Source organism: Lathamus discolor, chromosome 4 (assembly GCF_037157495.1).
Source record: "Lathamus discolor isolate bLatDis1 chromosome 4, bLatDis1.hap1, whole genome shotgun sequence".
Taxonomy (NCBI): Eukaryota; Metazoa; Chordata; class Aves; order Psittaciformes; family Psittacidae; genus Lathamus; species Lathamus discolor.
Genome location: NC_088887.1, coordinates 83,154,124 through 83,171,396, shown reverse-complemented (window position 1 = coordinate 83,171,396; position 17,273 = coordinate 83,154,124). Strand labels below are relative to the sequence as shown.

Here is a 17,273-nt window from a genome sequence, read left to right as displayed (position 1 = left end):
TTGGTTTGTTTTACCTCTAGTTCAGTGGATAGTCTAAAGGAACAGGCTGTCTTCAGCAGAAGAGCATAAGAGCACATGGTGTAGTAGCTGATCTCTGATCTGCAAAGGGAGTTGAACTGATACCTGTTCTGTATCAAGCAGAGAAGGGATGAGTAGCCTTGTTCCTTATCCTGGAGAAGCCCCCAAAGCGTGGACTCACAGGGTGAAAGGGCAATGGCGCCTTTCCTCTAACTCCATTTTGTGAATGGCAGCTAAGCCCGTCTCGAAATCTGTATTTAAAAAAAAAACAAACCAAACTGTTTTATTCTCTAAAATAATCCTTTCAACATGCGTTTTGGTTTTGGTTTTGAATGAATTTATTTACACTGCAGTTCAGTGTTTGCCCTAACTATTGCATATTTGTCAAGAGTTTTAGTTGGTACAAGTTTATTTTATTGTGGTGGTGTTTGTTTTTTTTTTTCATGAATGGCACTTTTACTACTGACTTCTCCTATCTTTTATTCAACTCCTGAGACCAAAGCTGCAGAAAGGGAGCCTGTCCAGCAGAGTTCTTTGTGACTGATGTGACTGCGATGACTCAGCTCCTGTACTGAATGCACAGGAAGATAAATATGATGGCACTGACAATCTTAGATGTACCAGTACAAAGACACAAAGACTCAAGAGATCACAAAGCAGCTGTTGTTCTCTAAGGGATGAAAACAGCATTTCCAAAAGAGTGGGTGCACTATTATCACTGGGGTTTTAGAATTGCTTTGGGCTGATTGAACCGGAGACATCTAATGTACAGTTGCAAGAGATTAAGGAGATTTAGTTCTGCACAAAAAAGCTCTATTAGGTTAACTGGTTTTAAAAACAGGCTTCCTTCTCAGACTGAAGTTAAAAAATACACAAAACCTGTAGTTTTTTGCTATGTAGATGGCAGCTTGCTGATAAGGTACAAGGTTTTCATGTTCTTAGTAGCCTTGAAGGGTGTGCTTGTATACAGAGCATATATAGGCACACAGATTACCTCACCCCTCCTTGTTGTGTTATCAGAATATAAGTAGACACTAAGAGTTAATCTTGTCAGTGCATACAACCTGTCTACACCGCGCACAGGCATGCCAAACAGCCTAGCTCTAGTATATCCATCCACACACTGCAGTGCAGTGTTGCATGGATAATATAATAATAATATATATCAGTATAGCTGTCGCTTGGATCCAGCTTGAATGAATAACTCAATACTCCTCTATTTCAACTCTCAGGTTATATGTTCTCTAGCTACCATATGTGTCTGTTTCTCTGTTAAATGTGCTAGAAGTGCATTCAAGTAAGATTTCTGCTAGCTTTTTTAAGCAATCTTAAACTTCAGGGTTGAAACTGGAGACTAATTGAAAAATAGAGACATCTGTGGAGCATGAGGTATTTCTTCCTTCAGTGACAGGGACGGACAGAGAGGAGCATAGCTGGTTAGGTAGGACTGGAGGTCAAATTTGAACATTGAAATGTAGTTGAAGTGAATACAGACCACAGAGTTTGGTAAAGACAGAGGACATGCTGCATTTTCCAAAATGTTCTTCCTCCATCTCTCCCCTCCTGTGTAGCTGGAGTTCGGATTGGCTTCCATACAATAGCTTCTGTAATAATTTTTAGTCATCAAGCAAAATTAATTTCCAGCCTTCACTTACTGGTGTAGTGTCTGGTAAACTGAAATTCTGTTGAAAGACAGACCTTCCACCACTGTAAAATTAATCTAAGGCAAGAATCAAGTGAAATGTCTCTAATCTTATGGTAGGAGGGAAGGTAACTAAATAAATAGTATTTTTAAAAAATGATCTTTTGTAATACATCTCCTGTAAAAGAAATAATGGAAAAAATATAGTCGTAGAAACACAGTGGGAAAAGGACCATGTTGATCCAAAACCTGTTGAAATCTCTAGAAGTCCTTCTTGTTGTTTGTGCATTGACTTTATGTTAGTTCCTTAAGGTATTTCGCCTACTGATTGTAAGCTTTTTGGAGCGAATGTCAGATTACTTTGAGAGGAGTCTTCTGCTTTATATTTGAGGTTAGAAATATGATGAGATTCAATATTTATTGGTTCCCACATGACTGAAAATAGAATGAGTTCATGCTCTTGATTTGGCTGACAGCAGTCAATACAAACTGTTTAAAACTCTGAAGCTTGATTCCCAATAGTCAGAGATTTTGCTTGAGGAGGACTTTGCAAAGCCTGCCATGCAGTGGTTCTGACACACAGTAGAGCTATACATGGTGTTCTTGCTGTTGTTCAAGTGCTGGGAAGATCAGATCTGTGCTGGAGACCTGAATGCAGCGTAGTTTTGTTCATCAAGAGTGTGAAAAGATGTGGATCCATTACCTGCTTTGGGAATGGTTGCGGGGTGTTGACATAAAGATCAACTTTGTGTAGTGGTATTAAGAGTCATTTACACATCCTACTATATTGTATTGGCAAAATACCCCTGCGCTAACAGGCTATTTAATCTTTAAGTTATTTGAAGAATTAAGCGGATGTGGCAAGTGGACTGCTGTGGGGAAACAGGTATCATTGAGCTGCATGATGGATGCCCGAGAAAAGTATCGTAGAATCATAGAATAGTTAGGGTTGGAAAGGACCTTAAGATCATCTTGTTCCAACCCCCCTGCCATGGGCAGGGACACCTCACACTAGACCATGTCACCCAAGGCTCTGTCCACCCTGGCCTTGAACACTGCCAGGGATGAAGTACTCACAACCTCCCTGGGCAACCCATTCCAGTGCCTCACCACTGTCACAGTGAGGAGCTTCTTCCTTATATATAACCCAAACTTCCCCTGTTTAGGTTTGAACAGGTAATTATCATAAGTGTTAATTAAGGAGTAATCTGAAAGAGAAATGTCCAAAAATGAAATTACTATCTTTTATCGCGTCTCAAAAATGTCACTGCACCTGCATGTCTTGTACAAAAGTAAAGGAAGCCCTCTAAGAATAGGAGACATGAAACTGCTTCTCCTTCCCCTTCGATGCTGAGGCAAATTCCACGTTTAAGGGAAGCCCCAGTGGACAGAGCTGTGTGGCTGGGGAAGAGGAGGACCTGTAACAAGAGTCCCATACCCAGTACGTGCACCAGATGGATTAGTAGCTTGAAAGCTTGCTCCTGAATAATAGATAACCATGTCTGAAGAAGTGCCAGGCCAGATTTCTCTAAGTCAGTTTTACCACCAGATGCTTTTTAGGATTAAGTGCTTACCGAAGTGCACAGATCATGATCATGGGCCCATATTAGAAGCAACCCCCCACCTCAGCATGCATTATTAACCTTATATATGAAACTAGTTTTCTCTCTCCATTGATCCCAAATCTCTGCTAGTGAGAGTGGTGAGTTAGAAGGCTCAGTACACCCCAGGGGACATGCCCAAGAAGGGTTGTAGAGATACAGCTCCCCAGATGCTTCCTGTAAAGTGGTTTGCAGAGTCTTTCAAAATAGCAACTCTCACAACTACTCTCTGTCTCAAAGTGGAAGAAATTTCTGCCTCCTCCCCTGGTTAAGGAACTTTAATTAGCATTTTTGTTGAATATTTTGATTAGTTTATGGGCCTGGATTTAGACTTTAAACTTTGTTTCTTTACAGCAGACCCTAAAATTAGTAGTGTAACAGCACATTTTATACTGAAATAGGAAATACTAACTGTGTATATTCTGGTCAGCACTCTACAGCTGTATATAACCTTTGCACAGGGTCAACAGTAAAATACAAACCATGCAAACAACCCTACACATCCCATTGCAGTTAAAGGCACCTCTCTGAGAGGTGATGACAATATGGCAGTGTTAATTCAGACAACACGGATTTAGGTCTTCCTGGTTTGATAATGCCACAGAACTGTGGTGTTAGTAATCCAGCACAGTAGCTGTCGAGCTGCTGGTCAGCAACACTTTACCGTGTGAGAGCCGCATCCTAGGCAAGCATCTCTGATGAGGATGCTGCAAGTGTTGAATTATGGAGGCTGTGGAGGTGAGTCCTGCAGCTTCATACTCCTTGCTGCTGCTTGTTGGCAGACTTTCCCTTAACTGCTTCAGAACTAGAGAGAATGTCATACTGGTCTGTAGAGCAAATGTCCACTGCTTTGAAAGGGTGTCAGTTATATAGCAGGCAGAGGTTGCCAGGGCTCTGCAAGCAGTAAGCAGTGACGTGCTGAGACCCAGGCACACTGTTTCTCAGACCTGTGAGGTGCTTCAAAGAACCAGCATTTAAAGAGAAGGACAAAAAGATGTTTTCCTGTTCAAAATGTAGTTGGTTTTACTATTTGTGGAGTGTTGGGGCAAACAGACCATTTAAACCAGTGCTGAGTGATTGCAAAATGTGCTTTCTGCAGTACTCTGTGGGATTTTGCTGTATCACAGTCAGTGAAATAGAGACAAAGCAGTTACCAAAGGTAATGAATTCATGAAGGAAAATAAGGTCGGGATGAGTTTCAGAGTGCTTTAATGCAGTGAGCATGTGCGTTCAGATTTTGCTTATGATGACGTCAGAGAGTGTCTCTCACAGTGTTATAGTGTGTGTAAGCAATGATAGAACTGTGTTTTATGAAGGAAAGTGTAAAGTATTTCACAAATTATGCCAAGCCAAATGTTTTCCCTTTAGATTACAGGCAGTGAGTAAAATGTGATTCACCCTGATCATGATGCTCAAACAATGTTTAAGTGATATATGTATCATGACTTCTGCCACAGCTCTGCTTAAATGTAATTCTTTGCCATGATGTAGACTGCAATAGCAATGTCTGCATCAAGACACCTGTTTCACGTTAGAAGAGTGAAGCCACCACTCATAAGTATGGCATGGAGCTTTCTGCAAGGTTATTTGAACTATTTGAGAGCAGGTTAGTTACACCCATCAGGTTTGGTGCTGCTAGCAAAGGTATGCTGATGGTGGAAGAGACATTACGAGGAGAGGCTGAGGGAGCTGGGTCTCTTTAGCTTGCAAAAGAGGAGACTGAGGGGTGACCTCATCAATGTTTACAAATATGTAAAGGGTAGGTGTCAGGATGATGGAGCTAGGCTTTTTTCAGTGATATCCTGTGATAGGACAAGGGGCAATGGGTGTAAACTGGAGCATAGGAAGTTCCACATTAACATCAGGAAGAACTTCTTTACTGTAAGAGTGACAGAGCACTGGAACAGGTTGCCCAGGGGGGTTGTGGAGTCTCCTACACTGGAGATATTCAAGGCCCGCCTGGACAAGTTCCTGTGTGATGTACTGTAGGTTACCCTGCTCTTGCAGGGGGGTTGGACTAGATGATCTTTTTAGGTCCCTTCCAACCCTTGGGATTCTGTGATTCTGTGATTAGTTTCTTGTCGCAGTCCTACCTTTCTTTAGGTAGATGTACCAGTCTCCTCAGAGCTTCTGCAGGGCTCTTGGACGCTCAGTCTCTTGTGGATCTGCTACATTTGGAATAAGATCATAGATGGTTTTGGTTTGGAGGGACCTTAAAGATCATCTCCTTCCAAACCCATTGGCAGGGCACCTTCCACTAGACCAGGTTGCTCAAAGCCCCATCCAACCTGGCCTTGAACACTGCCAGGGATGGAGTATCCACAGCTTCTCTGAGCAACCTGTTCCAGTGCCTTACCACTGTGGTTGAGTCTTCCTTTCATCCCTTTACACAGGAATGTAACTTGCTTTCTCTTTGGCAGGGACATATGTCCTGTTCTAACTTCATTTGTGCTTCCAGGAACCGCTGCCCATTCAGATCTACTTGTGATGATTAGATGATGGCTTCCTAGCTTATTTCAGTCACTACATGGTGTGTGAGCCTAACTAGAGATATGATAATTTACAGCCAGAATCAGCAGAGACAGGATGTCTATCCAGTTGGCACAGCAAGGGTTGGAGGAAGATTTTTCTTTTGCCTGATGTGCACTGTCTGCACATGGTAGCGACAGACCTTTACTCTTTGATATTGTAAGGTCATTATCATTTTGTTCCCTTTTTGTTGATAATTGTTAAAATGCAATGAAAGTGGTGGTGTTTTGCTCTGCATTGTATGTGTAAGCAAGCAATTGGTGTCAGACATGGAGTTAATCTCACCTACATTTACACACATTGTGGAGGCTGCTCTTGTTTCTTTTGGAGGCAGAGTGGGTTCAGCAGCCTCACCTTCCTGCTTCTTTTTTCTGCTTCTCCATCTCTCCTTAAGTGCCCTGGTACAACTTGACTCCATCTTGCTGGCAAAGGGCATTGAGGAGCTTATCATTGTTTGGGGTTTTTTGGTTTTTATTTAATAAATTAACACAAAGGTCATTTTAATACAGATTGAAAAATTGATCTAATTGAGCATGAAGTCTGTCAAGGACAGCTGTACCTGGGACATTGTACCAGTGCAGCCAAAAAGATAGCATGGGGAGGATGGGGGTAAAGCATTAGCCTGTAGGAAGGTAGCGAGGTTCCCCTTTCAACTGGAACTGCTGCCAGAAAAGATGTTCAGCCACTTTAATTGGGTATCTACAGCTGTTTCAATAGGATGCATGTGAGCATTGCAGTGCTCTAGGGCTGCAAAAGAGTTGCCTTTTTCAATTGCTTAGAAAAAGGAAAAAATGAATGCAGTCTCTGAGATGTGTTTTTAAGCTCTGTTTATTGTTCTCTGTAATGAATACTGTCAGAGTGAGTTTTGTTTGAATATATGCAGAGATCTGTATCGGAGCCAGTCACGCTGTGCTGCCTTTGTAGGTAGTGCAGACAAACAGGCACGGCTCATGACCTTTCCAAGTGGAGGTGAGATGAATTCTTCCCCACCTTTTCTCTTAGAGTATATTGTGTCTTCTGGTGACTAGGTGAACCATCAATGTCTGTACATTAAAGCATCTTCATTGTGTCTGTGACACAGGTTCCAGCATCCAAAATTGCCATAAATAGCTATTGGAAGGGAGTGAGAATATGGGGAAAGAGCTTACATGCCTGCCCTAACACCCTCCTGGTTGTATTTCCAGTTCAGAGACTGACTGAACCAGATGTTAACTCTGGTTTAGATGTGATTTATTAACCTTTGGTGGATTCCTCTTCTGTGAATTTGTGCAGTCTTCCTATGTAAATCTCTGCACTCACAGTGCCCTTTGGTAAGCATTCCTTGTTTTGGAAAGCTCCTAATTTCTTATTTGAAGGCTCCTAAAATTAAATGGGGTCAACATTTTCCTTAATAAATGGTAATAGTATGGCCAAAGAATCTGGGGCCATATATTTTGTTCCAGGTTACCTTATATAGTAATACATGAGAATGAGTCTTCTGCTCAGAAAAGTGTGTCTGTCTTCAAGCTAGCTGAAATGTGAGAGCTTGTATGCTCATGGATTTTGGTTAGGAATCCGCCAAATGGAATGAAAATTCATCAAACTGGTAGTTTATATAAAATAGCGCTTGCTGAGTATGGGAGCTGGGGAGGGAGAAGACATTTGGGTCCTGGGTCGTGCCTGGAGCTTAATACTTCAGCGTAACATTTGGCCAGTTTCTCAGAAAAGGGAAGCTGGAAAGCCAAGTTTGGCTACTATGTCTGCTTAGAAAATTTGCTTTTGGACCTGTGCCTGTGAGAAGAGTTGTGCATGCAGAAGGAAAATGAATGCCGAGACAGTTACATTTTTCACAAAGCCTCTGTGCTTGTCCATCTCTTTATGCAATGGTGCGCACTAAGTTGTATTTTGGAGACCCCTACTTACTAACTCTTGAAAGAAGTCCCCTTGCACAGTCTACATTGATATTGTTAAGTAATAGAATTGCAGAGTCACAGAATGGCTTGGGTTGGAAAGGACCTTAAATATCATCTAATTCCAACCCATCCACCATCAGCTGGGACACTTTCTACTAGACCAGATTGCTCAAAGCTTTATCCAGCCTGGCCTCGAACACTTGCATGGGTGGGGTATATCTGATTCATCAAGTAGAGGACCTGTACTTGATTTGTCCCTGTTTATATCAGTGTAACCCCACAAAATTAAAACAACATAATGAGGGTCTATGCTGATTTTTACCTCATGTCCCAGATTATTAATACTGCCATTAACTTGAATATAGCAACTTTTTTTCTTCACTTTCAAAAACATTCTTCTGTATATGGTTAGCAATTTTGTACCTTACATAGTTTAAATGAAAAATTGCTTTTAGTAAAGGAATTGCTTTAGATACAGTACAGCATCCTGTGGGTTTGCAGGGTGCTTCATTCCTTTTGAGCCATGCAATTCTGTAGATGTTTACTTGTTCAGGCTTTCATGTGGGATTTTCCATCAGTTCTTACCAAATGCCGATTATTCACAGGTGTCAGTCAGCATGGTGATGCTGATATTTTTCTATGTGAGGTATTATTTTTATCTATTTTAGCATTTTTTATATCTCCAGGGAAATTATAAAAATAAGGTCTTAATTGTACTTTGATATTTCCATTAGAAAACTAGTGAAAACTCCTTTCTATATTTGATCCTGAACAATAGAACTAATTGTATGCCAGAAAAGTGTCATTACTTTGCTGATGCTTAAACACTAGGAAGTTTCATTTTAGGCACGGTGGCGAAAGTTCCAGAATTGGGGATATTTTGCTTTGGTTCATTATATAGAGAGATTGGTTTAGAGTTTCTTGGCTTCTTTGTCCATCTTTACTTGAAAACACATACTATTTGAAAGAGGAGTTTGAAATCTGCTTTGCAATGAATACTAATTATATTCTTCATGTGGGCTCTTGCTTTCATAGTCACAGTAGCTGTTGCTTTGTGTTTAGTGGGCCAGTGCACGGTGGTTATTGTAGAAGGTAATGAATGATGTTTATTTGTGCTGTGCGGTCGACCACATCTGGGGTGAGAACATGCTGGCAGCTAATTGGCCTGGCAGATGATCAGGCTGCTACAAAACAGGATCTTGTGTTAGGCAGAAAAATAAAATCACAAGGAACTGTCAGCGCTTGCTCCTTACCGATGGTTTCTAGTGGAAATGACAAACATTGGCTGTGAATATGATATTGAGATCTACTCTGTTGCACAGATTTCTTTCAGGGAATGTCTCAAATCAATTTGCAGTTTTTAACTCCTTGTAAATTAATGTCATTCCCACCAATATGTGTTAGTTACTAGTTTATAGAGTGGTGTCCATCTGCATGTGCTCTCTTTTTTGCCCCAGAACACCTGTGTGCCTGACTTCTAAACTGATCATGCTAGTGGATGTAAATGACAAAGTAACACTGCCAGGAAGTCTGTGTTGTGTTGCTTGGCATCAAGCAGTTTCCTAGAGGTGGTACTGATGCTGCTCCTAGTTAAGGTCTTAGACCTTGAGGTTTCTTTAAGCTTGAAGGAACTAGAATCATAAAAAATGAGGAAGTTGCAATTATTCTTTGATGAGAGGACAGCAAAGATCACAATTTGAATTTTTATATCTTACTAATGTGTAGTTTAGCTCCTTACCACAGAGACTGAGCTTTGCAGGTACTTCTCTTCTCTGGCAAACTGCTTTGTGCCAGTGCTGGAATCAGGTAGCTGCCTTCACTCTGAGCTTAGCATTGGTGGGAAGAATAGGAAAGGCTGCTTCTTCCTTAAATCTCCTGGAGTAGCTTTGAGTGGGTCAAAGCAAAAGGTAAAGGTGAAAGTAGCATATTTTGAACTGATTACTCCAAAATGTTGCAAGGATATGATTGACAGACTGCCAACGAGATTCACTTCCCTGATTTTCCATGGTCACTTGGTGCTGATGTTAGCAAGAAGGAATAGTTCATATGTCCTGCTAAATCATTTTGGTGACAGTGAGGTTTTAAAATAGAGAGAGCCTAAATGCTATTTGGGTATCTGTCTTTAAAATGACTGGATCAACAGGTCCAAATAACATGGCAGATTTGTGGTATTAACTAAGCATGTGACAGAGAATAGCTTCTGGGGCTTTGAGGCCCTTCTAGATTTGAAAACCAGTTAGCAGCATCTGACACCACAAAAACCTGGTAAGGATTGAGGTTATGCCATTGATTTCTAAGTTAGGTAGAGCTATGTTCCTGACTCCCTCCCTGTGTCACTGTGTGTAACATCTGTCAGGACAAAATAAATTCTATCACAAATAACTATGTGATATTATAGTTTGGTTTTCGTCTGTGCAAACTTTGCCTGTACCTGTTTGGGTTCTCTGAAAATTCACATTTTTAAAATTCTGCATTTTCCTTCTAATTAAAACCACTTTATTTAGTTTCTGAAGAGCATGTGGATATTGTTTATTTTGCCTTTTGAATGCATGTTACAGAATAAGCAAACCAAAGGGCAGTTGTATTCATATTTTACTGGATGAGCTAAGAAAATATAAATTAAATAAGCCTTTAGCTTTTTTTTGCCTGCTCTGAGCTCTTTGTGATGTTACTGAGCAGATCGGATTTCTTGCAAGTTTATTGTAAACAGTACGTAGGAAAAGAGGTGCACTGTGCTATTATTTGATTAATCCTCAAAAAAGAAACCAAAAACCAAAACCCAAAGAGTGGAGAGTAAAAAGAAACAACAGACTTCATACTTAACGTAATCAGGAATCGATGCTGTGAAAAGAAGAGAGAAAATACGGTAACTTAAACCTGGCTATGGAATTACAGTTGTTTTTAGCACTTGATGGTTAAGTGCCTTTTACTGCTGTGTCTCTGAACTCCCATAACTGATAATTTAACTGCTAATTCAATTGTGTGATGATTGATTGCCATGAACAATTCCTTGAAGAGCACTACAAATTTAATCTGTGTTTCTCTATTAACTGTAGTGGGTTTTACTTCCTCTGTTACTTTGTGTGTTTGCACCCAGTGATGTATGTGATGAATGTACACCAAAATGGTGTATACATAGAAAATGGCAAACAAGACATTTGCTAGAAAACTTTTGGAGCACACTTAAATATAGAAGACTGTGCTGATCCTTTATTTTGCTGCTGAACTGTGACCGTTATTTTCCTTTTACTCTAAGTAAAAAATGTCTAATGAACAGACTAAGATGAGATGATTTTTCTCTCTAACAGCACTATTCATAATGGAACGTCTTTTTTTTTCCCCCTCCTCCCTCATATCTATAACAGCTAGCCGATGGCGGAACCTCTTCTCTACACCTGTCTCCTTGGCTTTTCCCTATAGTCCTGTTGCAAGACTCACCCCATATACCAATGGCTTTAACAGTCCCAGCTTCTCTAAAACCTCCAGTAAAGCAATACTAACACCTGAACGAACAGGTAATGCTTATCTTTTTATTGATTTATGGTGCTTACAGAATTGCTTGATTTATTCTAATCTTCCTGGCATGTAACAACAATGGACTGTTTTGATGATTGTATCTAGACTCTCACCTCAGAGGGTGATGTTTTTAAAAAACCCTAAAATGTGGCAATTAACTAGTAGTGTAGGTTATCTCCTGTGTTACGCAGCATGTCATAGGAAAGTGGTGCTACTAAACAGAGCCTATTTCTCAATAATGATTTACCGAGAGTATAGTTGTGACTGTGTCAGGTTAAACAGTCTTCAGCTTTGCCTGCCCTTTACTGCTCATTTCTGCCCCACTGTGCCCCTTCCTTCTGTCTACAGAAACATTTGTGCGACTGTGTAATGAAGTAGCAGGGAGCATTTCCCTACAATAAAAAACAGGCAACAGAATCATGGCTGTTTTCAAACTGGTATTGTTTAAATAATAAATCCAAGATTATTTTGCGTTCACCACTGATTTCCAGGGGACATAGGCATTTAGGGAAAATGTAAACTTTCTGTGGGCTGTAAATTGCAGAGAGTTGCATTTTTCCTTCTTCACTACAAGTATCAGGAGCCAGTTTGTATCTGTGACTAAACTGGAGTGGCAGCGGAGAAAATAATCTTGGCAAGAGGCATTAAAATTTTATTGCTGGCACGAGCAGGCATGGTCTAAGGAAGTTAGCTTCAGTGTCACACTGATCTGTGCCCACTGTTCTTTCCAATGTGTGGAATCAGTGCAGAAAGTCCTGTTCTAAGGGATATGGGCACTGCGGGTGAGATACAGCTCCAGACTGAATGCCTGGTGTAGGTGTATGTGTGAGCAAGATGTTTGAACTCCCCTATTCAATGGGATGTAGTTTAGTACCTAAATGAAGGCGTCTCATGCTATTTGAGATACCCTCAGGTGTCTTATCCAGCTTCCCACTGCTGCACCAAATAGGCACAGCTGTTACTACCTCTGCAAAGCCTGGAGGACCACTGTAACTTGCAAATTTAAGAAAAGCAAACATGTTTACTCCTTACAGTCTTTCCAAAGCAAAGCAATCCCCACCATTTTCTTTTCTGTTGGAGATACTATCAGAGAACAGCTGAACGTAGGATAAATTTTAGGTGGCTGCTTTCAGCAGTGCTAGAGGATGCAAACACATCTGTGTTATGAACACAGCTGATGAGCCACAGCCACAGTGGTTCTTGCCTTGCACGCAGCTGTGGCCCTTTGGTGGTCCAGAGGTTATTAGAAAGCAACTTACTGTTTTTTATTGAAAGCATTTGTCTTTAAAGCTGGACAACAACTAGCTCATGCAACTAACTGCAGGTAGAATCCAGACCCCTTTCCAAAAGCTAGCTCTCTGAAGGAGGCAATGCTTTAGTTTTAATTGTTGTCATTGATTTATCTGATTATTTTAATGAATTAAAAAAAAAAACCAACAAAACAAAACCAACCAACCAAACAAAAAACCCAGCCTGCACAACTTAGTTAAATGACTCTGAAATGAAATCTGAGTACTGAGTATGACACACACTTGCTTTTCAGAACAAAGTGGGGAGAACCAGAGTCCCATAAGAAGTAAGTCAGAACTGTGCTGGGTAAATTATTCATTGCTGGGCTATGTGGTGGTTTTTGGAAAAAAGCAGAGGAATTCATGATCCTTTACTACACTTATTATGTCTCACAAGAATCAAAACACTTTTGCTAATTTAGTGGATTGCACTACACGTCTGAAAGTTTTTATCTGCTATGCAGAAAATATTTTAAGGTAGTATAACATAAAGGGCAGATAGTAGTGAATGAAAGATGGACAGATGCAGTCACAAACTAAAGGTTATGCTTTCTTACATAGGTTACCTTTCTAGGAGTTCACCTTTGAGCCCACAGTCATCAATAGATAGTGAGCTGAGCACCTCAGAGCTGGAGGATGATTCCATCTCCATGGGATACAAGCTGCAGGACCTCACCGATGTTCAGATCATGGCTCGTCTACAGGAGGAGAGTAGGTGCCTTCTGTTAATTTTCCAAAACAGTTTGAGGAAGATTTCCCATAACGGTCAAAACTGCTCCAGTCTGGTTGCAGTCAGGTGGATCTTTCTTAAATGGTTTTGCCTCTTGAGTGGCAGGTGGAAAAACTCTTCACCTGCGTAGACAAGGCATGCACATTGTTGGGTTCAGGTTAATAGTACTGGATCATCCAACACTTGTTGCTTATGTTTTACGGAATCACAACTGGTGTAGCTCCATATCTGTTGAGTACATTTAGATTTAAGAGATATATAATGTCTTACCATGTTAATTAAAATTATTTTGTTTCTGGGAAGGGAAGATGCTAAAACATTTTTCTCACACATATGTTTTATGATAAAGGTAATAATAAGCAGCTCTCGTGGATTTCTTTACTTCGCTTTTTATGTCAGATGAATTTTTAAATTAATTCCGCTTTAAATCCTGAACTGGGGCGTTTAAATTTAGCATTTCAGTTTAAGACTAGTTACTATGCACAAATCTGAGCCCAGAAGCTTGTTTGACATAGATTTTAGTTTCGCTTGATAGTAATTTTTGGAAAATGTCTTTATTCATAAATAAAGGGCATTTGCCTTAGAAGTCACTCAGACAGTAAATGCAGTATGTTTCTCACTTCCTATGAATGCCAAGTAAGACATCAAGGAGGACATGATGAGGTGAAAAACAAGAGAAATTCAGAGATGACTGAAGGAAAATGCCAAGTAATAAGTGATTAGATAGAATAAAAATAAAATGTGAATTAAAAGGTAGAGCTGTGGTCTGGCGGCAGCAAACCTGAACAAGCTGGAGTGATCGCTTGTGAGCACTTGAACTTGCTGAGCATCTGGTGGCACTCATTATGTTCAGCAGAGAAATTAGCAAGTGTGAGGCTTTCCAAGATAGCTGAATTCTCTCTTAGCTGGCAAATGTGTGTGGTTACAGCTGGGAAAATTTCTGATACTGTGTTGAAGTTGTAATAATTTAAAAAAAGTAAAATGGTGACTATCAAAAATACAAAGGATTGCATTGGTTAAATGCCAGCTGCGCTCATCTCCTTCAGAGTGAAGTGTAAAAAAAAAAGACTCCTCTTTGAGGAATCAGGTCATTGGTAAACTGGAAGGAAATACACTGTGTTCTTCTCACCTCTATCAAGTGTAGTGGTTGTATCTCATCCTTGTAGCAGCTAGTATAGAGTGTTTGAGCACATGACAGTTGTGGTCCACTTAATCCTGTGGAAAGTGGTAGTACTATACATGTACACAAGCACACTCTCCTTAATGCCATGGATAGAATCTCCCACTTGAGGGTGGGAGGAAGCATATTAAGAAGTTTCCATTATGAGGCAAAGACATCTGTCAAAGATGAGGGCTTTTTGTAAATCTAGCGAGGCTGTTATCCGCAGCTATTGCCAGAGATACTCAGCTCCTGGAATTGTGATGTACATCCCCTTTTTCTCTGGCTGCTGTGGGGGTTGTACAAGGGATGTGGATGTTTCCCTCTTGCTTGACCTGTAGCTAACATGCTTTTCTGGGGCAGTGCTAATAGTGGAATGGTTTTCAAAACCTGGTGTTCTGAGAAGGAGGGGTGGAAGGTGGGGTGGTGCATACCTGTCTAAAAGTCAGCCAGGTTACCACTAAGCCTTGTCTTGCTAGCAGGAAATAATTCTGGTTCAGGGAAGCTGGAGAGCCAGAATCCTTACATAGGTTATAAGTTTAGGAAATGTCATTGTCAGCATTGTCACTGCATGAATATAAAAATTTAATAGCAATAACTTAGAAACCTAATAGGCTGAGTGTTAATACCTCTAAAAAAAAATACTCATGTTGTCTTTCTGTTGGCAGAGAAGGCAATTCATCTTAAGTTGAGAGAGGCATCTAAGACTTCTCACAGGTACTACGTTTTGGAGGTGCCTGTATTCTTTTATTTTTTATTAAAAAGGGATCTTGAGGGAAATTATTCAGAATTAGATGCCTGAAAGGTAGACACTGAAAGTTAGATGAGATGAATTGTACCTCAAATCTTCAGCCTGGTGACACAGTAAATCCAGTTCTTACTGTAAAATTATGTCTACTCTTCTGCTTAGTTTTCAAGATCGAAGTGCATGTGAAGAGTTACTTAGCAGAAGTTGAATTATCCTCTTCTTGGAATTTGCAGGCCTTAGGCAAGATTATGCTTCAACTTCAGCATCTGTGTCAAGGCACAGTTCCAACGTCAGTCTGCATGCAGGAAAGAAAGGGACATGCACTGAACAGGAGTATGATCGCTACAGTCTTGAGGATGAGGAAGAGTTTGACCACCTCCCACCTCCCCAGCCACGGCTGACTCGCTGCTCCCCCTTCCAGAGAGGGATTCCTCACTCACAGACTTTCTCCAGTATCCGGGACTGCAGGAGGAGCCCTACCTCCCCACACTTTCCTTCAAGTACTTATCAGCAGCCCTACTACTCTCCTCAAGCCCAAACTCCAGAGCAGCAACCAAATAAGATTAATGGAGGTGGGTTGCATGCTTTTCTGAGAAGTGGTCTTTTCTCTGTGCAAAGTGACAGTGTCATTTCAAAGATCAAGTTGTGTCAACAGAGTGAATTGTGTTTGGTGTTTGACAGCTAGATCAGCCTCTGAATTGTGACAAGCAGTTTAAGCCTGTGCAAAAGATTGAGGTATGTTATTAAGTCATTTGCTGCAAAATGTAATCTGTGACCTGATCATAAAAGTTGTTGCTTTAGTCTGTTTTAAAGTGCTACAAGGGTGACCGCAAGTGAAGAACAAAGGAAAAAGAAAGAAGAGCATCTTTTAACAGGTTAATAGGAAGAACTGATTGGGCTTTTGAGCATGGCCTGTGCATGTCCATTGTGAATATAGTAAAATACAGAATAGGGTTTTCAGATTTTCATTCTCCTTCTTTTTGCTGACTTTGCTGTTAATGCAGTGAATTCACAATGAGTGCTTACAGCAGGAGTCAATACTGTGCTCCTGTTCCAGATCTGGTAGTAAAAAAGTAGCGGGAGATAATGTCAGTCCCAAACTATCCTGAGCCATTGCTGCTTTTTTGCGCTGCATTTGGTACTTATTCCAGAGTCTCTGGACGATCTATTTTTCGGTGCTTACTCAAGACTTATGTTTTGCTCTGTTGTTGCTGTTACCTTCCTTTCATTCCTTATTATGATCACTGTTTTCTTCCTTCTGCTGTGTCTTACTTTCCCCAAGCTAAGTCAAAACAGTTTTCTGTCAGAGTCTTGTTTGTAACATTACAGGTTACAGCTCATTGTAGGGCCAGAAAATAAATCTTTTGTGCAAAAAATCCCCACAAAGTTGCTATTTATAGAGCACTACAGGTATGCATGTTGCTTTCCTGACAAATATGTCAGGACAGGTTGGTGCCAAAAGCACTTGCATTCAAAGTAAGACCCGTATAGTTGACAAGTGGCAGTATGTGAATCAGAGAACCGTAGAATAGTTTGGGTTGGAAGGGACCTTCAAATATCATCTAGTCCAACACCCCTGCAACGAGCAGGGACATCTTCAACTAAACCAGGTTGCCCAGAACCATGTTCAGGCTGGCCCTGAATGTCTCCAGGGATAGTGCATCCACCACCTCTCTGGGCAACCTGTGCCAGTATTCTACCACCCTCATTGTAAAAAAGAAGGCTGACACTAATAAGGTAGAGCAACATGGAAGTTTGTTGGTACAGCATATGTGCCATATTAATTTTAATGTTATTTTTCTTGCTGGTGAGGTACAAGTATGGGACAGTGCTGATGGGCTTGCAGAAATGCTGGGGAGATAGAAAGCTTATGGAGCATTTTTGATTCAGGAATAAGGACAGGGTCAGGTGCTATGATCTTTCTATATCATCCTCAGATACTTTTTCAATAGGCCTTAAGCATTGGATTCTGACATGGAAACGTCTCAGAAAGTACTTACAGGGCACTAAAAACTCTAGACTCCTATTTTATTAGCCAGAAAGCATATAAATGTAAAAGGCCACCAATTTTATCACCTGGTTGCCTTTTTTCTCAAGAACTTTGAGGTGTTAGATAATCTGTTTGGTGTTCCCACAAGATGGATTGTCA

General features: G+C 40.6%; 1 protein-coding gene across 2 annotated transcripts in view; it reads left to right on the top strand.

The window, feature by feature from the left end:
- The window catches only part of SLAIN1 (SLAIN motif family member 1), a 51,117-nt gene that overhangs the window by 19,161 nt on the left and 14,683 nt on the right, over positions 1–17,273 (top strand). The window contains exons 3-5 of one of the 2 annotated variants that reach the window (XM_065675806.1): positions 11,048–11,197; positions 13,049–13,198; positions 15,358–15,696. In XM_065675806.1, the coding sequence (XP_065531878.1) occupies positions 11,048–11,197; positions 13,049–13,198; positions 15,358–15,696 (639 nt within the window). The remainder of the gene's footprint in view (positions 1–11,047; positions 11,198–13,048; positions 13,199–15,357; positions 15,697–17,273) is intronic. The other variant, XM_065675807.1, reaches the window with a different exon arrangement.